This window comes from Grammomys surdaster, unplaced genomic scaffold (assembly GCF_004785775.1).
Source record: "Grammomys surdaster isolate TR1022 unplaced genomic scaffold, NIH_TR_1.0 958, whole genome shotgun sequence".
Taxonomy (NCBI): Eukaryota; Metazoa; Chordata; class Mammalia; order Rodentia; family Muridae; genus Grammomys; species Grammomys surdaster.
Window position 1 is genome coordinate 6,399,171 of NW_021605377.1, and position 27,750 is coordinate 6,426,920.

General features: G+C 42.0%; 1 protein-coding gene across 1 annotated transcript; it reads left to right on the forward strand.

The window, feature by feature from the left end:
• Positions 1-1,762: 1,762 nt before the first annotated feature.
• Positions 1,763-27,561, forward strand: Ube2n (ubiquitin conjugating enzyme E2 N). Its single transcript, XM_028783117.1, has 4 exons — positions 1,763-2,129; positions 25,835-26,081; positions 26,268-26,408; positions 26,906-27,561. Exons 1-4 carry the CDS (start codon positions 2,100-2,102, stop codon positions 26,944-26,946), a joined length of 459 nt encoding a protein of 152 aa, XP_028638950.1. The 5' UTR covers positions 1,763-2,099; the 3' UTR covers positions 26,947-27,561.
• Positions 27,562-27,750: the final 189 nt, after the last annotated feature.

The window sequence follows — 27,750 nt, forward strand, 5'->3', positions numbered from 1 at the left end:
AGTCTGGTCATATCCACTCTGTACGCTTTCAGATGTCCATCTGGTTATGTTCTTCCTTTTGTCTACAATAACCTTTCTCACCCACCATACCTAGAATCAGTCATGTTCTTTTCCTTTTTCTTTTTTTCCTTCATGTAAGGCTTTTGTTTTGACAGACCTGGCCGGGAAAGGAGCTGTACTGTTTTGTTTTAACCTTGGAAAGTGTTAAGCCTATCTAAACAGCAGTCTCGTGAACAGAGCTGGAGCTCTGGCTCTGCAGTAAAGGGTACTTGTTGCTCTGACAGAGGAGCCACAGGGTGACCTACAACCATCCTGAGCTCCAATTCCAGTGGATCTGACGCCTGAAGGCACCAGCCATAGGTTAGTGTTATCAACTTGATAGAATCTAGAAACACCTCTGGGCATGCCTGTGGGGACTGTCTTGATTTAACTGATGGATACTCACCCATCTTCATTCTCTCTGTTCCTGATTAGGGATTCGATGTGACCAGCTTTCTTAAATTCCTGCTGTTGTGATTGTCTCCCCGTGATGGACTATAACCTGCAACTTTAAGCTGAAATTAACCCTTTTCCTTTAAGTTGCTTTTTTGGGGAAGGAGTATTTTTTTCACAGCAACAGGAAAAGAAATGGAAACACCCACCAACATTTTTGAGACACTTCCACTTTTAGGGCCCTCATTCTATCAGTAATCCAATTCCTTTGGAGATCACTAAATTTTCTATCCTCTTGAGAAGGCTAGGCTGACTCCATGACAGGCTTCGAATTGATAGTTCAGGTTGACAAGGTCTAAATTTCTGTTTCCAAGAACTGGGCAAGTCTAGGCCTCAGAAGCTGCCCCACTACTTCACTTGAGGCAAGGGCAATGGGTCAGCAGCAGTTTCTAAATTCCCTCAGCAACAGTTTCTACCCCCCACTCCCACCCCACCCAAGACCCAGCAAAGGTTCTGGAATGTCCTTAGAGATAGAGCCAAGATTAAGATAGGAGTCACCTACTCCTCCCTAGAATTCCACTAATATGCTTTAAATCCGGCCTGTGAATTCACTTCCAGTTCTCCACCTTGGAATGAGAGACCTTAGAATGTGGGACTTCTGCAGAATAAAATACACTTTTTGCGTTTACATACTATTTGGGTTCAGGGTATCTTTCTTCATCGAATCAAGGATCCTTACCCTCTAAGCGGATCCTTCTAATTAGCAAGTAAATCTCGATTGCCAGGCTCAACCTTAAGCTGTGGCACAAGCCTATCTACACTCAGTGGGCAGAGGCAGGAGAAGCCAGCTCCATGCCTACAGTATAGAAAGCACCAAGCCAGACTTGGCTACATAGGGAGCCCTTTTTCAGAAAAACTTACAACTACTAAAAAGAAAATTCCTGCTGGGTCCAGGCATTTAGGGGCTGTGCCTTTTGCCTCTCCCCTTGTCACAAACTCGCTTTTGGTGGGGGGATGCCAGAGAGGCCCCTTTTTATGTGAAACTTAAACGTTTAGAATTCTTAGTCGGGAGCCTTGGCAACTAGCGAGAGATTCCCAGTTAGCAGCTTTGGCATAGACTTCCGGTCTGCTCGCCACTTCGAAGGAGCGCGCGATCCGGCCGCTCCCCCCGGTCCGCAGGGAACTGCAGCGGCGCCAGCCCGCCACGCGCAATGCGGGCACGTTGAATGAACAAACGGAACGAATGAATGAATGGGCTGCGTCGGGGGCCGGGCCTTTGTTACGTCGCCCACCGACGCAGGCGTGGTCGCACGTACACCGCTCGTGGACGCTGGATACCCAGTCGCTCAGATTCTGCCGCGGGCGAAGAAGCTCGGCGCCGCCTCGCGCCGCCTCCCCCAAAGTCCCTGCCCCACCGCGGAGCGTCACTTCCGCCACCCCCGGCTGGGGTTGGGGCGGGGAGCGCGGGGGAGGGGGCCACTAGGTCGGAGGGAAGGCCGTACGAAGCCCGCGCTCTAGCAGGGACTACATTTCCCGAGGGGCCTCGGCGGAGGCAGCGACGGCGGGCGCGGCGACGTTCCCCGGAAGTGGAGCCCGGGACTTCCACTCGTGCGTGAGGCGAGCGGAGCCGGAGACAAGAGCAGAGGCCGAACTCGGGATCTGACAAGATGGCCGGGCTGCCCCGCAGGATCATCAAGGTAACCGCCCAGGCGGGCTTCGGGCCTATGGCTCTACTCTGCTCCTCCAGCGCGCCAGGCCGCACTGCCATCTGCTTCCCTCGGCAGCCTCTGAGAGGCCCGAGGCATCGCGGAGAAGGGTCTGGCCTCGGCGGCGAGGAAGTCGGGCGCTGAGGAGGGGGCGCCGGGGAGACTTCCGGCCGCCTCTGAACGCCGGACACCCGGGACTCCCGGGCGGTGAGGCCGCAGCAGGGGAGGCCTGGCGGCTGCCCGGTAGAGGGCGGGGCTGCGGGCTTCGGGTCTGGAGCGGGACCGTGCGGGCCTCGGCAGGTTCTCTTCACCCGCGGGCGGGAATCGCGGCGTGGCCTGGACTCCGGGCGCGGGTTGTGGCGCCGGCCGGCTGCTCTGCCCCAGAGCTCTCTTCTCTTCCTCGGGAGGAGCGCGAGGCTGCGGCAGTCCGGGGTGCGGAATGAATGGACCGACACCGAGAGCCGGGCGGGGCCGCGGGTTCTGCCGCCGACCGCACATGTTCGTCCTGGCTGCTCGCACCTAGGGACGTCGGGGGCTTGGCGCCCGGTTGCCCTAGCTTCCGCGTTCGCTTCCCTGTGTTTTCTGCTGGTTATCACTGCGAAGTGATTTGACTCCGGCTGGCAAACTCTTTGAAGACTGTTTTCTGTTCTGAGGCACGGGCCTCAGTTATGGGGAGGATGTGTGAAATAGTTTGCGCCTCAGCTTTTGTGCGCCTATTTTAAGCGGCCCCGAAGCTCTTTAGGGAGACTGTGTTTTGATAAGTACATATGGAACCACGGGGGAAAAACTCGTATCTTGATTTCCTAAAGCCTTTACATAACACCGTTGAGTCTTCAGACTCTGTAGGTATTATAACCCAAGAAAACTAAATCTTAAAAATGTTTTAGCATTTTTTTTTAATGTAGGAAATTGGTTAAAAATCAGCACTGCTCAGTATGCCAGCGAAGTGGCCAAATTGTAGCTTCACTTTGCTTGCTGTAATACAGGGAACATATATTTATAGCATTGTTCCAATCTTCCAAAGTTTTAGGGGAGATTTGTGCTGAGTAAATGGAGGGCCTCTTTGAAGGGTGTAAGACACTGTAGTTCTTCAAACAGCCACAACTGTCTGTGAGGCCGGGGTGTCACTGACAGAAAGGTGCTTGAATTAGAAAAACGACCTTTTATAGGAAAAACATTCTTAGGAGGGAAGATTAAATTTTCCTCTAGCAGTGGAGTCTTAACACAATTGTTCATTGCTGTGTTATTAATCTCCGAATCTTAGGTAGGTTTTCGTGCATTGGAAGGCCCCGAATGTAGTTTAGTTCTGATACATGCACATAGTCGCTAGTGATCATGTTAACCAAGATTCCATTCGAAAAACCACTGCTTCCCACTCCAGGCCATCAAGTTTTTAATTTATTGTTACTTTGGCTATGGACTAAACATAGCAGAGATTTGATAATGAATACAGTTCCCCAAAATGCTCGGCCAACTGAACAGTTGATCTAGTTTTTCAGTTTTGCTTGATTCTGGAGATTGATATTCTGCAGTAATATGAAGGCCTTGGATGAGAAAATAAATTCTGTGGAATGTATTGGTTATAAGCTTACAGAATTGGTGTAAAGCAGAAAATTCAAGTGCTCTCACTTCAGTTCATTCGACACCCAATTCTTAAGTATACATTCAGTGTTTCCTTTTGTTTATTTAAAACAAGATAGTGGTAAACTCAATATATAGTCTTCACTTTATAGTACTTTATTATACTGAATTATTAATGGACTTTAGTACTTTAGCTTTAAGGGACCATTTTTTTCAAATCACTAGGGCAGATTAAGAGATACGGTATTTTTTGGTATACATTTTTTGCATTATCAGTAAAAAAAATTTCTAGTTTTAGGGATTGAGTTGAAAATTATTAAGGGCTTTTATACGTGCTATACAACAAAGCAACACCTCAAGCAGAAAACATATTTACATTAAAATTTATTTTGAAAAGTAACTTTAGGGCTGGAGATGCAATTGAGGTAGAGTGCTTGGCTACCATGCTGAACCCTGCTACGTCCCATCCTCAACACTGCACATAAACCAGCTGTGGGCTCGTTTATGTATGTATTTATTGTTACAGAGACTGCTTCTCTGTAGCCCTGACTGTGATGACACTCACTCTGTAAACTACTTGTCTTTGCCTCTCTGGGATTAAAGGTTTGTCTTACCAGACCGGTCTCAGTGTGATATATAATCCCAATGTGATAGACGCAGGAGGGTTTAGAAGTTAATCATCCAAGGCTGTTTAGGGGCTTGAGGCCAGCATTGGAACGTGAGACCTTGTTTTAAACAGGTTACTACTATACAGGGGTCTGTGTGACTAGAACAGTGGGTAGGGGTAGCTGAGGCCACAGAGACATACTCTCTTCTATTGGATTATTTTATTTCTTGGTAGCCTTTGGCTTTCAAAGGATGAACTTTACTATTGATTATATTAATACTACTTTTTTTTTTTTTTTAAATGAGACAAGACCTCACTGTGTAACTCAGTTGGCCTCAAACCCTGATCTCTCTGCATCTGCCTCTGAGTTTTGGGATTAAAGGTTTATTCCACCATACCTGTCAGTACTTATCTTGCAAATACTAAGTAGTTTGAGTTAGTCGTTTTGGTTTGGACAGTGACTAAAATGGTGCTTTCTATCTCCCTCATGATCCTGGCCTGTTACATTAGCCTATGTGTGAGTAGTAGGTAGGGTTATATTTTAAAGATACAGATCATGTTACTGTACTGCTAAAAACTACAGTGGTTATCCATCACATAAAATCTACAGCATTTGACAACCCCCTACCCCACCCCAAAGCCTTACACACTTGGAGTCAGCTCATCTCCTTGATTTGATTGAAGTTATTTCCCTATAGTTACAGTGTTGACTTTGCTCTCCCTTGGACAGTGACTTAAGCTCAGTCATGGGGCTTCACTGGTATTCTGTTGTATTGCTCACTTAGCTCTTGTATTGTGTTCTTTTCTTACAAGTCTTGGCCTTCTAGAGGTCTACTTTAATTTTAATTGTCTTGTTTCTGTGTCCCCATAATCCCCTCTTCATGGTTTATGGCTTTGGTTGATCCTGTCATCTCTCATTAAGGCCATGAGAATCTTTGGTACATATACAGTAGACACTGAAATATTAATTGACATGAGATTTATTTGGAAGAAGTTTTACAGGAGCTGTGATTTTTATACTATAATTTGGCATTGTTGCTATATTTAGTAGCATTCATTTGAACCAGCACTGTGTGAAAAAAAATACTTTTCTTTCTTTGGACACAGGATTTTATCTTTTTTTTTTTTTTTTTTTTTTTTTTGGTTTTTTTCCGAGGCAGGGTTTCTCTGTGTAGTCCTGGCTGTCCTTGAACTCACTCTGTAGACCAGGCTGGCCTCAAACTCAGAAATCCACCTGCCTCTGCCTTCCAAGTGCTGGGATTAAAGGTGTGTGCCACCACCACCCAGCACAGGATTTTATGTAAACGAAGCTGGCATCAAACTTCATTTGTAGCTGAGAATGACCTTGATCTTTCTGCCTCCAAGTGTGCGGTTGTACCTAGCTTTATGTGGTGCTAAGTATTGAATCCAGGGTTTTCATGGTAGACAAGGACTCTGCCAACTGCTCTGTCTCCAGCTGTGAAACACCCTTTTTGTTTTCCTCCTGAGTTCATCAAACAACAACACAGACTAAGACCAAACTGGTCAAAGGCTCTAAAGGGGACATAGAGAAGATAAAGGTCACACATTCCAGTTCTCCACTACAGACCACCAATGTTTTATTGCGTGTCCTTTCAGAAAGACCACAGGACTTGTTCATGTGTGTGCTGCTTCTTCCCCTGCTCATGCAATACTTCCTATCCTCTCCACCCACCGAGTCAACAGTTTACCTTCAAGATGACTCACTTTTTATAGAGCTGCTGTGTAGGGTTGTAACTAATTGCTTATTGATAGCTTTTAAATTGTGCTGATTGTGTTATCCAATATTAACAGTGTTGATAGTTTTGTTTACATGGCATTTGTATGTGTGTGTGTGGGGTGATACTGAGTTGTTTTTTTTAGCTATTACCCCCCACCCCCATCTTTTGCTGCTCTCCTGTAAGTTCTTCCTAAGTACCCCAGACTGGCTTCAAACTAAGACCTTGCTTCTGTCTCCTGAATGCTGGGATAACAGGATATGACCCACCACATCTGACATTGGAATTTTTCTTAGTTTAAAGCTAACAAAGGCCACTCAAAAGTATCCCTAAAGTGAGAGATTTCTTTTACCCTTTTTTTTTTTATCATTAAGAAGAACTGGTTTGGGGACAAATTTATTTCAGTTTTATGTTACATTGATATACTACTCTGATCTTAACATTTTTAACTTTTAGCAGGGTGTGGTGGTGCATGTCTTTGAACCCAGTACTTAGGAGACAAAGGCCTGAGGGTCTTTTTTTTTTTTTTCTTTTTTCTTTTTCAAGGCAGGGTTTCTCTGTGTAGCCCTGGCTGTCCTGGAACTCACTCTGTAGACCAGGCTAGCCTCGAACTCTCGAACTCAGAAATCCTCCTGCCTCTGCCTCCCAAGTGCTGGGATTATAGGCGTGCGCCACCACTGCCCGGCCCCTGAGGATCTCTTGAGTTTGAAGTCACCGTGGTTTATAAAGCAAGTTCCAGGAGAGACAGGGCTACACAGAAAACCTGTCTTAAAGTGTGCACGCATACACACACACACACACATCTTGTTTTTTTTTTTAAGCATGCATTTGCTTGTGCACATGTGGTCAATGGCATACTTAGTTCAGAGAACTGTTTGGGGAGTTGATTCTCTTTTTTTATGAGTTCTGGGGTAGAGCTAAGGTTGCTAGGTTAATGTTTACTCACTGAGCTATCTCTGGTCCTTTTTGATTGTTTGCGACTAGAGTGGTCTTGTACTTGATGACAGTTTGTGTTAGCTTCCAGTGTGGTGGGATCACAGGCATACTAGCACACCCAAAGTGACACTCTCTTGTGTTTTTAAAGTTAGTCATGGACAATAAAATAGTCTGATAAAATAGTAGCTGACTTACTCAAGGAGCTAGTTGAGTTACTTGTTTAAAATCTAGCAAGCTAAAGGGGAGGGATGTAGCTCACCCAATAGAGTGCTTGTTTAGAGTGTAAAAGCCCTGGATTTGGTGGCCTGTGGGCTATAGTTTGAATACTTGGGAGGTGGATGCCGGGCAAAATCTGGAACTTCAAGGTTATCCTTTTCTATTGAGTTCCATCCATCCTGGAATACATAAGACCATTTTAAAACCAACCAAATAGCCAACCCACCAACCTAGCATGCCAGTTTCTTGAGATTAGACAGTCTTTTTTTTTTTTTTTTAACCAATTTTCCTTTCCTATATGGTGAGGGTTTCTGCTTCCCTCCCCTATCCTCTTCTTTATCTTTTATTTCTTTTTGAGTCAGGGCCTTGCTGTGCAAGATGGGTTCTTGCTTATTATGTTCCTCCTGTTTCAGCCTCCAAATGCTGAGATTATGGAAGTGTGATCTGCTCAGCCACATTCGTAATTGTTTTCTGTTCTGCAACTATGTAGTTTAGGCTTGCTCTGCACATTTTAAGCATGAGCTCCTGCTAAGCTATAGCTAGCCCCTAAAGTACTTTGAAATGTTGACTTCAGCATCTAATTGTTCATACATTTTGCTTTTAAAAAGAAAATTGGCTGTTCATATTTGCAAGGTCTTTAATTTTCAGTGCTATCATTTGTCTCTCTGCTTAATTTTAGACAAATTAGTTTGTATTTTCAAATTATTTACGGATTTAGGGATTATAGCTATTTTAGCTAAGAAAACACCCTTTACTAAGCTAGTAAGACAAACGTTTTAGGGTTGTTGAAAATCATTACTGTTTAGTTGCTAAGTTCAGAGAGTTGGCATTAAGAACTGTTGAATAGCCATAAATAGTGGCATGTCACTGCAATCTTCTCAGGAGGCTGAAGCAGGAGGATAGTGAGTTTAAGTGTCATCTGGACTATGTAAGGGGCTATCAAAAGAAATTAAGTGCTGGGATTAAAGGCAGTGGTGGCACACGCCTTTAATCCTAGCACTTGGGAGGCAGAGGCAGGTGGATTTCTGAGTTTGAGGCCAGCCTGGTCTACAGAGTGAGTTCCAGGACAGCCAGGGCTACACAGAGAAACTCTGTCTCGAAATACCAAAAACAAAACAAACAAACAAACAAACAAGAAATTAAGACTTTGGCTGGGTGGTGGTGGCACACGCCTTTAATCCCGGTTCTCATGAGGCAGAGGTAGGCAGATCTCTCTGTGTTCAGAGGCCAGTCTGGTCTACAGAAACAGCCAGGGATTCAAAGAACCCCTGTCTCAAAAAAACAAAACAGACTCACAGTAAAAGCAACTTAAAGGAAGAGAATTTTATTTGTATGAGTATTTTGCCTGCACGTATGTCTGTGTACTAGATGCCTGGTGTTCAGAGAAGCTGGAAAAGGACATCACATCCTCTGGATCTGGAGTTAAGCACTGTTGTGAGCTATTGTGTGGGTACTGGGATTTGAACCCAGCTCCTCTGAAAGAGTAGCCAGTACTATTAACTATTGAAACATTGCTCCAGCCAAAGAAACCATTTTGGCTCACAGTTCATGAGTATGATCCATCCTGGTGAGGAAGTTCTAAAGGCAGTTTGAGGCAGCTGGTCAAGTTGTATCTGCACAGGAACCTGAGAACTGTGAATATTCATGTTCGGTTAACATCCTTTTTTATACAGCCCAGAAACCAAGCTCAGGAAAGGAATGGTGTTGCACTCCTTTAGGATAGGTCTTCCTTCTTTAATTAAATCAAGGGAATGCCTTATGGGTGTGTCCATTTTCTAACTTGATCCAAATAACCCCTCATAGGTATACCTAGAGGTTTGTCTTCTAGGTGATAGTGTCACGATGGTCATCAATATCTAATTGTCTTGCTTGGGCTGTCCTGGAACTTAGTATGTAGCTGGCCTTGGATTCTGCAGCCCTCTAGTCTAGGCCTCTCACATAGTGGTATTATAGGCCTACAAGGCACCATGCCAGGCTTTGAGGCAATGATTCTTTAAATGAGATTGGTTGTACAGGTTTCTTCTTATTCTCAACAATAATAACAATAAAATAATTAATAATAGCATCTTACAGTGATCTAGACACTTTTTTGGGGGGTGGGGGGGTTTCAAGACAGGATTTCTCTGTGTATCCCTGGCTGTCCTGAAACTCACTCTCTATACCAGGCTGGCCTTGAACTCAGAAATCCGCCTGCCTCTGCTTCCCAAGTGCTGGGATTAAAGGCATGTGCCACCACCGCCCGGCCATTTGTTTCATTTTGAGGTATAATTTATATAACAAAATTGAGCACTTTGAAAATTTGAAATTTAGTGGTTTTTAATATATTTAGAGCCATGTTAATGCCACCAATTCCAAAAGAAATATTTTCATAGCCTCTGGAATAATCCTCTGCATACATGTCTTGCTGTAGGACTGGGCATCTTTGTAGCTCCGTTGCTAAAGTGCTTGCCCAGGCCATGGATTCAGCAGTGCCTCATATCCTGGGTGTGACGGTGTATGCATGTAGTCTCAGCACCAAGGAATCAGGCAGAGGACCAAGAAGTTGAAGGTAATCCTTGACTCTGTAGTGAGTTCCCGGCTTGTGACTCCTGAACAAAACACAGAACAAACTGCGTTTAAGGCTTACCTCATTTCATTATTTCTGTCTCCACTTACAAGTCTTTTACATTTCATCTAACTTTGTTTAACATAGATTTATGTTTTCTGACCTGCTCTCTGAAGTGTGTATGAGCACTGCTAGTGATTATTTGCTTCATCAGTATCTACTTAGTGGTCTAAGAGCCATTCCTCTTCCTCCAGATTTGGGGTGTGTGTGTGTGTGTGTGTGTGTGTGTGTGTGTATGTGTGTGTGTATGTATGTATGTATGTACACACACATATGTGCGTACGTACTTTGTTCTTCTTCTGATTTTTTTTTTTTTTTTTTTTTTTTTTTGGTTTTTTCGAGACAGGGTTTCTCTGTGTAGCCCTGGCTGTCCTGGAACTCACTCTGTAGACCAGGCTAGCCTCTCGAACTCAGAGATCCGCCTGCCTCTGCCTCCCAAGTTCTGGGATTAAAGGCGTGCGCCACCACCGCCCGGCATCTGAATTTTTTTTTAAACAGTAATCTGAAATGTCACCTTCACACCAAAACATCTAAAATGTGGTCTTGAGGGGTCTAGAGGTCTCTTGTGGGTAGATTTGGATTCCAGCTCCATCTGCTACTTAAAACCTCGTAGGCTGGTGAGATGGCTCAGTGAGCAAAAATGCTTGCTGCGGAGCCTGACCACCTGAGTTCACTTCTGGGACCACCATTGTAAAGAGAGAACAGACTTGTGCAAGTTGTCTTCTGACTTCCACACCCATGTGCAGTACACACACATGCATACACAGAAAATAAGTCTTCCCTTATATATCTTAATTGACAGCTCCTTTCTGTGCTTCCTTCTCCATGCAGTTTCTATGTTTATTGATCACAGTGATGCATTTTCCTGCTCCTGAGTTAAGTCATGCCTGGCTGTCTGTCTAGTCAGGAATGATGATTAAATTGGTTCTCTCAGTATTGGATAAATTCCAAATTAGATGAGTGTTGGATGAAATAGGAAAAGAATTTTTCCTGTTTTCTCTGCTTCCCTTGACCATTTCTTTGCTTAGTTTAGCAGTTGTAGGAGGAAAAGCTGAGAGGTGTGGATTACATAGCTAACAATGATTTTTCTAGTGTAGACTTTTTTTAAAGGCAGAAAAGTGGCTGACATGGCCCTGCATATAGATAGTAATAAGACGTTCTTGTGATGCTTTAGGTACTTGGTTTGACTCCAGTCCTGCAGATTTGTAGGCTGTTGGTTAAGCTTAGAAGGACTGCATACTCTAGTATAACTTTAATCATTTCGTATTAGATAGAAGCAAATCTAATGTGACTCATGGTCTACCATTGTAGATGTTTTTGTCTATATTTCTGTAAGATGTTTTTAGAGATTGTTTTGAGGATTAAATAGTTTATGTGAAGATACAAATTAGTTTCAAGGATTAATCCCCACACGAGCCTCTTTACATTACATGTTCTTGCTAAGTCTATCTAGATTTTGTATTGTTTTATTTCTTGTTTTTATTTTATTTAGTTTTGAGACAAGATCTCACTAGGTTGCCATGGCTGGCTGCCCTTGGAACTCAAAGAGATCCTTCTGTCTCTATATCCTGAGTGCTAAGATTAAAGGTATGAACCACCATGCCCAACCTTATTTATAAGCTTTGAAAAAAAGTTTTTTACTAGCCTTAAACATGTGTGAAGTGTATATGAGAATGTGCATGTGAATGCAGCTCCCTGTGGAGCCCAGAGGTGTTGGATCCCCTTGAAGCTGGAACAGCCACCAGCCCCTTCCAATGAATTTAACAATTCATTGCCTGAAATCCCAGAGCTTTAAGGTTTGGCTGTTTCCCAAGTAGTTTAGCTAGGATTTTGAGGATTCTTTTTGTGGTTTTAGGGTACATGCTGTTAATATAGGCATTTTGTTCAGTCCTTTCAACAGTTTCAACAGAGGAATCCACTTACTCCAAACATTTGTCAAGTCTAGTGTTTGTATTGAAGATTTAAGGAGTTTAGGCCAACATACAGTGCAGAAACTATCAGCCACCCTCTGACTCTTGGTGTGCTTTCTTCTTGGGCTGCTCCATTGCTCAAGTCTGAACAGGATACCTGTTCAAACAGTGGCAATGGGGCTGGCTATGTCCTCAGATTAAACATGTCCTCTTAACCAAATTAAGACTCATTTCCTTTTATAGTAAGTTCAGCATGTATATAATACTTTCTTTTAAGTTTATTATGTTGTGTATTTTAGTTTATAATGTATGAGGGTGGGTTTCTTTCTTTCTTTCTTTCTTTCTTTCTTGTCTGTTTTGGTTTGTTTGTTTGTTTGTTTGTTTGTTTAAACCAGGGTAGCCCAGATTCTTTTCAAACTTAAAAATTCTTGCCTCCACTTCTCAGGTTTTTGAGAGGGAAACGTCACCACACCTAGCTTCTATTAGAGTGTTTTTTGTTTGAGACAGGGTCCCATACATGCTTGAATTGGAAGCTGAAAGGCTGGCTTTCAAACTCTTATCCTCCTGTCTCAAACTTCCAAGGGCTGGACTAACAGCTATGTGCCACCAGCCCTGAGTGAGTGCTAAGAAATGTGTACAATTGTGAAAACATACTCCTTCACTGAAGCCTAACACTTAGAATTGCACTGTTTTACAGTGTGCTTCACTGCGGAGTAAGTACCTTACTTTAGTGCTGACATTATAGGTATAGTGCCTTTTCCTTAGTGTTTGCTGTGCTCATTATTTCTGGAGGTGTACTTGAATGTTTCTTAGATAAGTTCTAAACAATAGATTTGTTAAAAGATGGGGACATTTTTGCAATCCCATTGGCCTTCTCCTTAATATTAAATGTTAGCATTGCTTTTTTCTTTTTTAAAAAAATTCTATATGCTATCAATTGCCATGGTAATTAGGCCATGTCATTTTCAAAATAGGATTATTTAAAAGGTTCTTCTGTTTTTCTACTTGATTTTATCTTGCTTTGTAGAATTAGTATTAAGATACATATTTATATGTATATTAATGTTAAACTGTATTAGATACAAAACTCAACAGAAAAGTAACTCATTGAAAGATGTCTTCCAGCTGGGTGGTGGTGGCGGCGCACGCCTGTAATCCCAGCACTGGGGAGGCAGAGGCAGGTGGATTTCTGAGTTCCAGGACAGCCAGGGCTACACAGAGAAACCCTGTCTGGAAAAAAGAAAGAAAGATGTCTTTCATCTCATTTTAGGACATCAGTCACCCTAAAACCTTGTAGAGTGCTTTCTTATCATGCACAAGACCTTGGGTTTGAGTCCCCACACTATTTGTAGTTATATTTATATAGTTAATGATATTAATATATAACAATATGTTTATAGTTATATAAGCCAGTTATTCTAAGGGCGATTTTTTTTTATGATTTTTGTGACCCAAACTGGTAACATGAGGTGAGTTCACATATTTTTAATTGTTTACATTTATTTACTGATGCGTGTGTATCTGTATGAAGTGTACACATGCCATAGTTTGCATATGGATAGCAGAAAACAGTTTTTGAGAGTCAGTTCTCTCCTACCCTGTGGGGATTGAAGATAGGTCTTCAAGTTTAGTGGCAAGAACCTTTTATCCATTGAGCAATCTTTACTGGCCCCAATTTTTTAAAAATTTATTAATTATATATGTGAATGCAGGCATGTGTGTACAGTAGCATGCATGTGGAAGTCAGAGTTGGTGTCTTTCTTCCTCTTGAGTTTTAGAGATCCAGCAGTGCTTTTACCCTGCTGAGCCATCTCACTGGCCCCCACATTCATCTTTTTAAAATATACTGTTGAATTATTTCAGAGAATATTTTTAGGTTATCCACATGAAGTGATTTGGTTTAATTTGATACTTAATGTGTGTGTGTGTATGACCCTGTGTTCTTGTGGGAGTCATTTCTCTCTACCTTGTGGATGGGCTTCAGGGGTAGAGTTCAGGTTGGCAGGCTTGGTGAGCAAGCAGTGCCTTTGCTTTTACCAGTTAAACCATTTCACGTGCCTTACCCTTACCTCTTTACAGGAGTCAGGATTTCACTTGGTTGCTCTGGCTGGCTTCCTTCATACCCTCCTCCTGTCTTAATTAACTTCCTCAGTAGTTAGAATAGAGCAGATAGCACCATGTTCCAAATTTTGTTTCTCAAGTGGTTTAATTTCAAATTCTGTTACTTAATGTTTATCTTTATTTTATAGGTATGAGTGTTTTGGATGCGTGTGTGTGGTATGCACCATGTGAATGTGGGATCCTTTGGGGCTAGAAGAGAGGGTATTGGGATCCCCTAGGAACTAGAATTAAAGATGGTTGTGATCTGCCATGTGAATACTGGGAACCAAACCTGGGTCCTCTACAAGAGAACCCAGGTCATCCCTCCAATCCTTCAAATTCTTCTCCTCCTCCCCCTCCTTCTCCTCCTCTTCTTCTTCTTCTTCTTCTTCTTTTTTTTTTTTTTTAAATTTAAAACCAAACTAAAACTTTGACGAAGAGGGCAGGCACTAACAGTGATCTTTGTGGAAGCAAGACGACTACCTCAGGTATCCTTCCTCAGGAGGTGTCATCTTGTTTTTGAGATAGGGATCTGGACCTGGTTGATCAGCTAGGCTGCATGTCTTTTCTCCAGGTGGGAGACATAAATGCATACCTGGTTTTTGCCCAGTGCAGGCAGGGTATTATATTCAGGTCATTTTACTGCTGGAGCTCTCTCCCAGTCCTAAACAGTCAATAGTGAGGCCATGCTACGACTACAGAGTTAAACAGCTTTAAAAAATGAAAGATGGTGGAGGAAGGAAAGAAGGAAATTGGGAAAGGGGAAAAGGGATGGAAGGTGGACAGATTATCAGAGTAGCTTGGAAGAGCAACAAACAGAGCCTGGTGTCTGTGGTTCTGGGATTTGGTCCTGTAAGTGTATGACCTGTATTATTTACATTATAAAAGGTAGAAAGCTCTTGAACAGAAAGAAGTGTAAATGGTTTGTAAATATTGGAACAGTCTGTCCCTACCTCCACCCCATCCCCACTCCATCCCCACACACATTCTCTGCCATTTACAACCACTCTCTGGCTTCCTAAATCCTTAGATGTACATTTTTGGGAGTTCTCATCTATTCTCAGCTGGTCATTTCCTTTTCCTCGGGGAGATGCTCATTCCTTCCACCAGTATAAGACTGAGACTGATGCGAGGATACTTTGGATTGAGTCATGCTGGTTGATAGAGACAGCAGAAGCTAGCTAATTCTGTATGTCTTCTACAATTGGTCTTCTACAGAAGGTGGACTTCTGAAGTCTAGTAGTTCTCAGTAGTACTTAGGGATTCTTTACACTGTCATTAGATTTTTCCAAATGGTGAAAATGTAGGCATTTGGGCATCTAAAATATGACTCATGGCTTAGTTTTATCTTCTAATACTCATGAGCAAAATGCTGATTTTTTTTTTTTTTAGGGAATGTGATGTGTGGTTATGTATAGTAGAAGCACAAAACTTGGGGCCAGATTGTTTTGGCTTGACTTTTGCCTCTGTCAAAATAGTAGCTTGAGTATCCTCAATTTACCTTTGTGTGTGTGTGTGTGTGTGTGTGTGTAGAGATATATTTGCATACTGTTAGCTCCAGTGTGTGTGTGTGTGTGTGTGTGTGTGTGTGTGTGTGTGTGTAGAGATATATTCGCATACTGTTAGCTCCAGGATGGTTAAGTGCAAGAACAGAGCCTAGCATAATGCTGAGTTCTGTAGTATAGGTTCTTACTGTTAACTGATTTTACAAAGATTTACTTCACCATAAAAGACCTTACTGTATATATCCTACTGAGTCAAAATTTTGAATCAGTTACACAGGATACATAACACTAAGTTTAACTCTGAAATAAACCATCCATTTGAAAGGCAGTGATACTTGTTTACCAACAATGGTTAGGAAAGTGGGAATTTCATATAAGAATCAATATGTAAAATCTATTTTCTATGAGTTAAACAATAAAAAAGTTAACTCTGGAACCAGCAAAATGACATGGTGGGTAAAGGAGTCTGCTTCCAAGTCTGATAATCTGAGTATGATCCTAGTGATCCACATAGTAGGAGAGAACTGACTCCTGCTCTACTTCCTGTATCCTTCCTTCCTACCTTGCTTCCTTTCTTTCTAACTTTCTCATTTGTTTTATTTTGTTTTGTTTTTCGAGGCAGGGTTTCTATGTGTAGCCCTGTCTGTCCTGGAACTCACTCTGTAGACCAGGCTGGCCTTGAACTCAGAAATCTGCCTGCCTTTGCCTCCCAAATGTTGGGATTATAGGCGTGCGCCACCACCGCCCGGCTCAGGCCTCAATTTTAAACATATCCTACAAATTTTTTTTTTCCTAACAAGGTATAACACTCCAGGCTACATAGCTGATTTTCAGTTCTGTAGTATGAATTTAGTAGTGTCTTAACGATTTTAAACTATGTAGAAAGTCTTTGATAAGAGATTATAATTGACTTAATTTATTCTTCCCACTTAGTTCCACAGTGATCCACCCCATTCCCAGTCTGCTAATTTCCTGTCCTGCTCTGGTTTCTAATGCTGTGATGAGCACCATGACCAAAAGCAACTTGAGGAAAGGGCTTAGGGCTTGTCTTTACATATTACAGTCCATCAGGAGAGGCCAAGGCAGGAACTGAAGCAGAGCCTGCTTACTGGGTTGTTTCCCATTGCTTGCTCAGCTTGCTTTCTCATACAACCCAGGACCACCTCCCTCAGGTGGTGTTTAATCCCTTCCCCAAAGTGAGCTGGGCCTTTCACACCAGTAATTAATCAAGAAGATGCCCCCACAGACTTGCCCATAGGCAATCTGATGGGGGCATTTTCTCAATTGAGGTTCTTCTTCTCAGATAACTTATTGGTGTAAAGTTGATAAAAAAAAAACTAGCCAGCTTGTCTCCTTTTCACTTCTCTAATTTTAGAGAATATATGGTTACCAAGCAACCAAGGCAGCTTTAGGTAATTCAAGCAGGAACAGTATCTATTAGGTATCTCAGTCTTGAGGAGAGTCAGAGCTAGCTAGTAAGAGGGTTTAGAATTGGACAGTGGTGATTTCACTGCATTGATGTATTCAGTGTGCTCTCTGTTGTGTTTACTCTTGGTTGCTCCTGTTCAGTACAGGACAGTGCTATTAGAACTCTTCCACTATTTGTTGCCTTGGTGCTAACTACTGATACTCTTTCTAAAATGGACTCTTCTGATTGCTTACATTCTGGCACACAGGTTTTTTGTTTTGTTTTTTGTTTTAGACAGGGTTTTGCATAGCCTGGGTTGGCTTAAATTCTATGTGTAGCTAAGGAAGGATAACTTTGAATTCCTGATCCTTTTGCTTCTGACACTCAAGTATTTGATATTACAGGAGAGTGCCTGTATCAAAAATTGAGGAATACCTCAATTTCTATTGAGGCAAGGCGATCCATAAAAGTTTGTGGGTGGGTATGTTTATGTGTCTAGGGGTGTGTGCTGATTGCCAAACAAGGGTGTTTTCTTGTGAAGCGGCCAAAGGAATGATAGATGGAACAGTGAATATCTACAAGTCTCATTTTGCTATTCTTTACCATGCAGCCTTTTACTGTGGCCATCATTTTGTTACCTCACATTTCCATATTTTTCTATGGCTCCAGCGCCAACATAATACTAAGGAAGAATAAGGAAAGGAAATACATGTGTGAACAAAGGAAAATATGAATGATTGGGGGAATTTTTTTAACCAAAGTTCAAATTAGTTGAGTTTTGCTAATGTGTTACATGGGATGTTAAGTTTACCACATAGAAACATTTAACAAGCAGTTCCCCTAGTTGTCATTGATCAAGTCAGACCTGTTTCTTCCCCTACCTATTAAGTTGCTACTATTCTAGGATATAAAATATGCAAGCTAAAAAAAATAAAGCCACCAATCATAAAGCAAACATGGGCTGGACCGTCCCCCCCCCCCAACAGACACACACACGCGCACACACCAGAAGTGCAGCTTGGTCTTCATGCGGATCCCTCAACAACTGGAACAGGGGCTGTCCCGAATCTGTTGCCTGTCTGTGGATCCCTGTCCCCTAACTGGGCCACTTTGTCTTACCTCACTGGAAGAGGATGACCCAAGTCTTATAGAGACTTGATGTGCTAGGGATGGGTGGTCAGACCCAAAGAGGGCTCCCCCTTTTCAGAGGAGAAGGGGGGGTCTAATATTAGGATGTTAAGTGAATAAGTAAATTGTCTTTAAAAGCCAGCTTGTCAAATTTCTTAGTGATTTTAGAAATTTGACCAACAGGAGTCCCAGTGAAGTGTTACTGAGGTAGATCCTTTTCTTCAGTGAGCAGTGAAAACTCCTTGCACTGGATACTCACTAGCAGAAGTGAAGCAGTTTGTTGTAGCCACCTGCGGCCACGAATCAGCTGGGTTCACCTGAAAGGGGGCTGGGAACGAAAGAGGTACTGAGGGCGAAAAGAGATGAAACCAAGACAAAGTCCTCTGATCAAGGCTCAATGCTTTAATGTTCAGCTTCTCAATTTAAAGGGAAAGACCCCGCCCGAGCCCTTCCTAGTTTCAGCTGGTAGATAGGTGGGATAGTCCATGTTCTTGGTCACAGTCATGGCCGGAGATATCTCAAGGCAAGCCCAGGGGCAGTTCTAAGTTCCGTGCAGCCAAGGTGGGTAACTCCACGTAGATCCTATCACTTGGTCTGTTGTGGTAAACATGGTCTCTCGGGCCTGCTCAAGGTCAGGGGAAGGGCACAGTTTGTGACCTTGCAAGAGTGGGTGCGCAGATTGAAAGCAGAGATCAATCTTACCTGCTGAGCCATCTCTCCAGGCCAAGGGTTACAGTCTTATATGTTTCCAGTTTTGCACTTACTGCCATTACTAGCTGAGTTTCTTGTCATCAGATAGCTTAGGACAGATGAGCCAAAACTATTGTTCCAGCTTGGGTAATGGTAAGAGCAGGAAAGTGGAAATCCAGGAGAGGTTTTCCTTCTGTTTGTAGACCTAAGAAACAAGCTGATCATGCATATATACTTAGCCTTTCAGAACTTGTTTCCTTGAACATCACCAAAGTACTGATTTCTAGCCCATAAATAACATCTGGCCCCACATATTGCTTAGAACTCTTAAGCAGAATAGAATTATGTTCTTACCTGCTACTTACCGGTAGGATGAAACCAGGGCCTTTTCTATATTCTTGGAATTTCTTTGGAATTTTTCTTTGGAGACAAGGTCTCTATCCTAGACTGACCCTTCAGCTCACTTTGTGGCTAAGGATAACCTTGAATTCCTGTTCTCTTGTCTCTACCTTCTGGTATATATGGTATTAGGGATTGAGCTCAGAGCTCCTTGCACGCTAAGGAGGATGCTCTGTCTACCAACTGAGCCTCATCCTCACCCTCAAATAAGACTTTCTGACAAAAAATCTTACACTAGATTAAAAATCTCAGATTTAGTTCTTGGTAACACATCTTGGAAAATACCTTCTCCCCTCTCCCCTCCTTTGAATATACCACCCCCAAAATTTCAAAGGGTAGAGGAGAAAGAGAGTGTGTTGAGAACCATTCTTTTTTTTTTTTTTTTTTTTTTTTTGGATAGGCATAGTAAAAGGGTCCCCATGGGCCAGTGACTTGTCTGAGATTATGGGAGGCAAAGAAGGTAGCAGCACACAGAGAAGTGAGGCTTAGCTTAGCTTGCTTGCTTGCTTGCTTGCAATAGTTTTCTCTTAAAAAAAACTCTTAAAACAGTGCATTTGAAGTCCGGATCAGAATGGGCCCCTTTTAAGGATATTTACATTAGTGCCAACCTTAGCTTAGAGAAGTGACCATATGGGACAATTTGAAGAGAGGAAAAACAAAAAGACTTCACCTATTGGAGTGAAATAAAGAATTTTTTTAAAGAGTATTTTATGGCCAGGCGGTGGTGGCGCACGCCTATAATCCCAGCACTTGGGAGGCAGAGGCAGGCGGATTTCTGAGTTCGAGGCCAGCCTGGTCTACACAGTGAGTTCCAGGACAGCCAGGGCTACACAGAGAAACCCTGTCTCGAAAAACCAAAAAAAAAAAAAGAGTATTTTATGTTTTTGTTTAATCTTTTGGTATCTTATGTCCACTAGAGGGTGGTGTTCACTGGAAGAATTAAAATGGTTTCTTGGTGACTAACTAATATTTCATCATGTAGTTAGTTGCCTTGCTTTTTTCCTGTCTTTTAAAACTCAAGTCATCATTTTCAGAAAATGTTTTGACTGTAGCAGACAGCAATTCTGACCTAAAGAGACTGGCAGAGAGCCTTCATGACCTATACCAGTTAGTGATTCCATATCTTCCTATGTTACAGATTATTTTTGAGTGGAAAACAGTGATAGTTTAAAGTTGCTCTATAAAAATCTATGCACATATATGGAGGTCATTTGTTCTTAATGACTTGACAGTAATAAACTTAAATTATTTTGTACTCTGTAGGTGCTAGCTTCTAGTGGCCATGGAACAGTTGAAATGGAGTTAGTTTGAATTGATGCATGTGCTTAGTGTAGGTTAAAGCCTGGACTTGTCAAGGCTCAGTGTAACAAAGGATTAAAATATTCTGTTAGTCAGTATATATTGATGACATGTTGAGATAGCATTTTGAATATATTGGGTTAAATAAAAAATAAATGAATTAATTTACTCCTTTTCACAAAAGTTACTATTTGAAGAAGAGAGAAAGGGAGAGGGAATTGACTTAGTTGGTAGAGCCATGTTTAAAAATACTATTTGTGCTGATTGTCATGGTGCACAATTTTAATTCCAGTGCTTGGGAGGCATAAGCAGGTGGATTTCTTCTCAGTTCCAGGACAGCTTAGTCTATGATTCCCTGACTCACAATGAAACAAAATAAAAATATTAAGACAGGGTTTCTCACAGGGCGGTGGTGGCGCACGCCTTTAATCCCAGCGCTTGGGAGGCAGAGGCAGGCAGATTTCTGAGTTCGAGGCCAGCCTGGTCTACAGAGTGAGTTCCAGGACAGCCAGGGCTACACAGAGAAACCCTGTCTTGGAGAAAAGAAAAGAAAAAAAAAAAGACAGGGTTTCTCCAAGACAGGGTTTCTCTGTGTAGCCCTGACTGCCTATCTTGGAACTCATTCTGCAGGCCAGGCTGGTCTCAAATTCAAGAGTTCTACTTTCTTTTGCCCCCTAAGTGCTGCGATTAAAGGTGTGACCGCAGGCTCAAGTATGTCTTGAAGTATTGCAGTTTCTCCACTTACATAATTTGAAGTATGACGGACAGATTTCTTTTTTCTAAAGAATTTTGTTTATAGGTTAAAATTTTTTGTTTTAGCTGGGCAGTGGTGGTACATGGTTTTAATTCCAACATTCAGGAGGCAGAGGCAGGCAGATCTCTGTAAATTCAAGGCTAGCCTGGTCTATGAGTGATTACTAGGGCAGCCAGGGTTACACAGAGAAAGACTATTTAAAAAAATAAGCCAAAACCAAAAAATCCTTAAATTACAAAATCCTTTTTAAAGTGCACAGTAACTTTCCCTGTCAGTGCTTTCCTTCCCCCTCTCATTTCTGGTTTGGGGCCAGGGTAGTGCTGGACTATAGGCTTGTGCTACCGTGCCCGTTAGGGTATGTGGTTCTGGGGACCAAAGTCTGCCTACAAGTCAGATTAACACTCAGCTCTACTCTGCAGCATAGCCTTTACCTTTTCATTAAAGGGAAGCATACTGTTTTTCTTTTTTAAAGGATTTATTTGTCATTTATTATATATGTACATTTGTATGCACGCATCAGGTATCCACACAGTCCAGAAGAGGGAGATGGGTCCCCTGGAAATAGAGATAGAGATGGTTGTGAGATACGTGGTGTGGATGCTGGCAATCAAAGCTCAGCAAAGAGACTCTCCGACCCTGGGGAAAACATCTTATTGTTTCTCTTTGGCATTCACAAATTGCAGGCGTGACTTTGCTGCTGTCACTAAGCAAAATGAGGATTATTTGAACACACGTTGTCAGTCTGATAGCCAGGACTGATAGATAGTACATGGACACTTAGTGACTAGTGGACCAGTAAAGTATTCTTCTTGGATATGCTGGACAAAGGATAATTGCCATCCAGGTGTGCCGCAGTGTGAGATTTTATCATGCTATAGCTAGACGAGAAGATCATGGTGGGGGCGGGCTGTCCAGCTGAAGGGATGAAAAGTGCATAGCAAAACTTAAAGCCAGAAGTGGTGGTGCCTGCCTTTGATCTTAGTACTATAGTGACGGGGCAGGTCAATCTCTTGCGTTTGAGGCCAGCTTGGTATACATAATGAATTCCAGGAGTTACGTGTTGAAACCCTATTTAAAACAGAACAAAAATAAACCCTAACAAACATAAACCTTATAAATCAATTACTTATGAAAGTTACCATTTACTCTTTTAGCAATTATTACTTGTTTTATGTATGACGAAGAGGGTGGGAGGAGAGAGAACACTTGTGTGGAGGAGGTCAGAGGGCTTTGATGATAGAACTCAGGCTGTCAGGGTTGTATGCCAAGTTGACCTGCCAAGCCATCTCACTGACCCATCAACTACTATTTCTTGTTTGGGGTTGACCAAGGATAACTGCAGCATAATTGCAGCTATGGGAAGACAAATCGTGTGCAAGGGGAAAGTACCACAACTGTGTGAAATGTAAAGAGCGGCTTGCTCACAAAGTTAAACAAGTGAAGCAGTAGGAACTTCATCTTTGTCACTTAAAGAAACCACACTGCACTTTACTGTCCTTATGACAGAAGCGCTGTAAGACCTGAAGGTTCCTCATGGTTAACCTACCTGTAGGAGTAGGTAGGGAGAGAGATTATTTCCACTAGTGTTTCCTTCCCTTCTTACTACTGTGGGTAGGGATGTCAGACAATGGTGTCAGGTGTTTCTATTCTCACAATTTATGCTAAGTTTGGGAAATGGGTTGTTTCATCAGATAAAATTACCTGTTTATTGTGTCAAGTTCGTGGTGACTTGAGAGGGATGTTTTATACAGCTAAAAGCTAAACCACAGTGTATATTCCAGTGAAATTGGATGATCAGTAAGGTCACATTGGTGCTTTATACATACTTTTTTTTTGGATTTTGAGACACGGTCTTGCTGTGTAGCTGGTCTAGAACTCAGTAATGTAGACCAGGCCAGCCTTGAATGTAAAGCTGCCCTTTGAAGCTCCAGGACTACAGGCACACACCACACATCCACTAATGCATTCTTTGGGAAGAGTGCCTGACGAAGAGTAGGTAAACAGATGGCAAGAGTGTGAATGTGGAATTTGACAACGCACAGTGATTTTTGAGCTATTTTAGGATCTGATCTTGGAGGTACTTTGGGTAGCTTGTTAGAGCTTTAAATAGCTGCTACTATGTATAATCTGGGAGTGGTGGTTGCTTAGATTCTTGGACTCTGTCCCCCCTTTTCAGCCTTCCTTTTCATGGAAACTTGGGATAAAATAAAGTTGAGAAAAGAACAAAATTGAAAATTTACCATCTAGTTGTTTTTTTTTTTATTTCTCTGCCCCTCTGCTGATCTTTAACATTTTTTCCCCTTTAAAATAAAGACTAAGGGTCCCTTTTTTGTTTTTTCCTGAGGGAAAAGGACAAGTGTAGTCTTTTTAAAAAGATTTTATTTATTTATGTATATGATGAGTATAATGTAGCTGTCTTCAAACACACCAGAAGAGGCCATCAGATCCCATTACAGATGATTGTAAGTCCATGTGGTTGCTTGGAATTGAACTCAGGACCTCTGGAAGAGCAGTCAGTGCTCTTAATCGCTGAGCCATCTCTCCAGCCCCCAAGTGTAGTCCTTGAAGTAGAAATAATGTCTAGTAGGTTGAGGAACTGTCAGGAGATCAAATGGGCTTGAACAGAAGTCTGGGCGTGGGGAATAGGTGAGTTGGAAAGGTAGGCAGAGGACAGGAGACCATAGCAAGGCTTTGACTTTTAAATAAATGTTATTTTAAATAAATCCAGGAAGTACAAGGTAGCAAGGTCGAGGTTAGAAGCCAGGGAGTGTTAGGTGGTTATTTACTTAATCTGCCAGTTAGAGCTTGTCAAAGCTTGACCAGGGTAAGAGTGCTGAGACACAGTATGCTATGGGTAGACTTCTGGAACCTTTTTTGTCTTTGCTGGGGAACCAACCTAGGGGTGTACACATAGTTTTCTTGCCTCTGACCTTTACTCCAGTAAGCCTTGGAAGGTTTTCAAGCAGTTAAAAAAAAAATCAGGCTAGATACATAACCTATGGGAAAAGATGGGTCAGTGATGGATCAACTGACATGGGGGAAATTTGGCGGTGTGTGTGGGCAGCCATCAGAAAGTTAAGTTTAGATTAGGTTAAATTGGGTTGCTGTGTTAGTCTCTTTTCTTCCATTGTACTAAAATGTTAAAGCTGGGTGCTCAGAAAAGTGTTAGAGGTTGAAAGTGCAAGATCAGGCAGCTCTCAGTCTGTATCATGACATGGCAGAAGAGCTGCAGTGGTCAGTGCAGATGACAAGTGGTTAAAGTGGCTTCATTTTATAACAGTGTCAGGAGAGCCAGCTTAGTCCAGGCTGTTCCCTCTTACTTGGAAAAATAAATGAAAATGTGTTTGATTTGGGAAAGGTCAAAAAAGGAAAGGACTAGCTCTGGAGAGGTATTGGAGTGATGTTCTTGGGAGGATGAGGAGAGATCTGTGCTCAAGGGGAAAGAGCCTTCCTAAATGTTCCAGTAGTTGAGAGTAACAGGTAAGAAGCCCAGAAGTACATGGGAACAGAGGCGGGCACATGTGCAGATCTGTGTGGAAACTCAGGATGTTTGCCTTCTCATGAGATAGGAAACAGCTTCCATCAAAGCAGGGATGAAGATAGACATTTAGGGCTTTCAAGAGAGTTGTGGAAAATAGAACGTGGTATAATTATTGGAGAGCATTAAAGGCCTTTCGGAGATTGTCAGTTGTAGAGTCTTCCAGCATGGGCCAGTACACATTGCCTTCTTTTCCTCCATCTCTTAAGTCTCTTGCCCTATTTAAGTACCCTAGAGGTGTTGTTGACTCTCTCTCCTCCAAAGACAGGGTCCTACCTATGTAGCTATGGACCTTGAATTGCTTCTGCCTAAGAACTGGGATCCAACGGTGTGTGAGCTGTTGCTGCCACTCCCAGTTTCCTAGGCTTGTTCTTTTCTCCAGTATCTATCTCTGTGATAGCACTCCATGCCCATGGTTCTACCAGATGCAGTTGGAAAAATCCTATGGCAAAGTGTTATTGTATTAAACAAGAATTTTGTCATTCTTCCCTATTTTGTGTATTGCTACATACATAACATTCCTACTGTATGTACTAAGCACTACAAGTCATGTAGAGGTGGTTTGAAATATACTGTACTATTTTATGTAAGAGACTTGATTCTGGATCTCACCTGCCCATGACTACAAAGAGTGGCGGAATTTTTTAGAAGAGTTCAATGGCTTGGTTTTTTTTTTTTGTTTTTGTTTTTTTAAGATTTATTTATTTCATGTGTATGAGTACACTATAGCTGTCTTTAGACACATCAGAAGAGGGCATCGGATCCCATTACAGATGGTTGTGAGCCACCGTGTAGTTGCTGGGAATTGAACTCAGGACCTCTTGAAGAGCAGTCAGTCCCCTTAATCACTGAGCCATTTCTCCAGCCCAGTGATTTGGTTTTTAATATAATTTAGAGCAGGTTTCTTTACTCATTGTAGCAACCCTGATGTCATTTTTCTTTTCCTTTTATGTGAACATAAAATTGGTTTTATTAATCTAATCTAGAATGTGATAATCTCCTGCAGTTAATATTCAGTTGGTTGTCATCACATGAACAGTGTGTCTGTTTGTTTGTTTGTTTGTTTGTTTGTTTGTTTTATGGAACAGGGTTTTCCTACATAGCCCCCCAGCTGCTTGCTTGGCTGCCCTGGAACTCACTTTGAGTTTTACATTTTATGTGAAAATTATGCATCACTAGGAGATTGTGTTATATCTTATTTCAGAAGATGAACTTTCCGATTTTAATTTTGGTGTCTAGAGAAATGGCATTTGTTTCACATGTATGCTTGTTTTTCTGTTGTAGGAAACCCAGCGTTTGCTGGCAGAACCCGTTCCTGGCATTAAAGCAGAACCAGATGAGAGCAACGCCCGTTATTTTCATGTGGTCATTGCTGGCCCCCAGGATTCCCCCTTTGAGGGAGGGACTTTTAAACTTGAACTATTCCTTCCAGAAGAATATCCAATGGCAGCACCTAAAGTACGTTTCATGACCAAAATTTATCATCCTAATGTAGACAAGTTGGGAAGAATATGTTTAGATATTTTGAAAGGTAAGTGTTGTCTGTCACCCTGTGCTTTATTAATGTGTCCTTTCTGTCCCAAGCATTCCACATTTAGAATGTAAACATTGTAATCTCTCCGTATGCTAACAGCAGCAGAATGTGTGGGAGGGAAGTACAGCAGTTCTGGGCCTGTTGTCCGTGCTTTATCATATACTGGGCCTGTTACCTTCATAGATAAGTGGTCCCCAGCACTGCAGATCCGCACAGTTCTGCTATCCATCCAGGCTTTGTTAAGTGCTCCTAATCCAGATGATCCATTAGCAAATGATGTAGCCGAGCAGTGGAAGACCAACGAAGCCCAAGCCATAGAGACAGGTACTTCATTCATCTCTATTCCCTTTTACCTGCTTCCGCTTGTCAAGATAGGTCTCTACCATTGGATGTTTCATTTATAAGCTCACATTATTTAAAAATAATCTATACAAGGAGATTTTGCAGTGTTTAACCACATGTATCTAACAATAGCGATTACTGTACTTGCAGTTTGTGAAGATATGAGCTATTTTTATGGTCCAGAGAATATAAAATCAACAAACTTCCTGCTATAACAAAATTAGTGAGTGAACATATCTATTCAGAAATGAAAGAATCTTTTCTATCTGTTGAATTTTATGAATGGTTTGAAGTTAGTCTGGTCTATATAGTGAGACCCTTAGAAAACAAACAAAACCCCTTTCTGATTAATTGTACTGTTTCAGTAGTAAGGCATTCAGAAAACTGACCTGATCCATTTTATAGATGACGTTATGAATTTAGGATATATCTTGTTTGGAAAGAAGCTAACAGCTGCATATTTGTTTTTTTATCTACAGCGAGAGCATGGACTAGGCTATATGCCATGAACAATATTTAAGTCGATCAGATCATCAAGTGTACACCACTTCTCCTGTTCTGCCAAGACTTCTTCCTTTTTTTGTTTGCATTTAATGGACACAGTCTTAGAAACATTACAGAATAAAAGCCCAGGCATCTTCATCTTTGGTGATTACATGCACATTAGCAAATCTGTCTTGTCCTGATTCACTGTTGTAAAGCATGAGCAGAGGCTAGAAGTTATCATCCGGGTTGCTGAGAGATGTTGAGAAGCAGGACTCTCTGCTTTGACTCCTTCCCCATCATGGTTAAAGTACAAGGCACTGTGAATGAAGGTAGTTGTCAGGGTTAGCTGCCAGGGGTATGGGTGTTTTTATTTTATTTTTTAGGGGGAATATAGTTTAATTTTATGGCCTCCTTTCCCCTCCTCCCTCTTAAGGATCTAATTGCAGTGGTTAAATGCAGCTAACCAGTTTTTTAGAATACGCTCTCTAGCCAAGTCTAACTTTAGATGCTGTAGATGGACAAGCTTGATTGTCTGAACCAAAATGGGAACATGAAATAAACATCACAGCCCTCACTAATAACATTGTGACTTTGCTGTCAAGTGTAGAGTCTCCTTCCCCCACCCTCACCCCCACCCCCAAAAGACAAAAGCTTGTGACCATTTTGTATGGCTTGTCTGGAAACTTCTGTAAATCTTATGTTTTAGTAAAATATTTTTTGTTATTCTACTTTGCCTTTGTACAGTTTATTTTACTGTGTTTATTTCGCTTTCCCGATGTGACAATCGTATTTAAAATTAAAATAGATGGAACATTCTGTTTTAGTTCTCTCCATCTGA

What these genes read in the sequence shown, in the direction of transcription:
- Ube2n (XM_028783117.1), top strand. Translation starts at nt 2,100, where the DNA reads ATGGCCGGGCTGCCCCGCAGGATCATCAAG. An exon ending in TGCCCCGCAGGATCATCAAG is followed by an intron (nt 2,130 to 25,834) that starts GTAACCGCCCAG and finishes TTTCTGTTGTAG; the next exon opens with GAAACCCAGCGTTTGCTGGC. An exon ending in AGCCCAAGCCATAGAGACAG is followed by an intron (nt 26,409 to 26,905) that starts GTACTTCATTCA and finishes TTTTATCTACAG; the next exon opens with CGAGAGCATGGACTAGGCTA.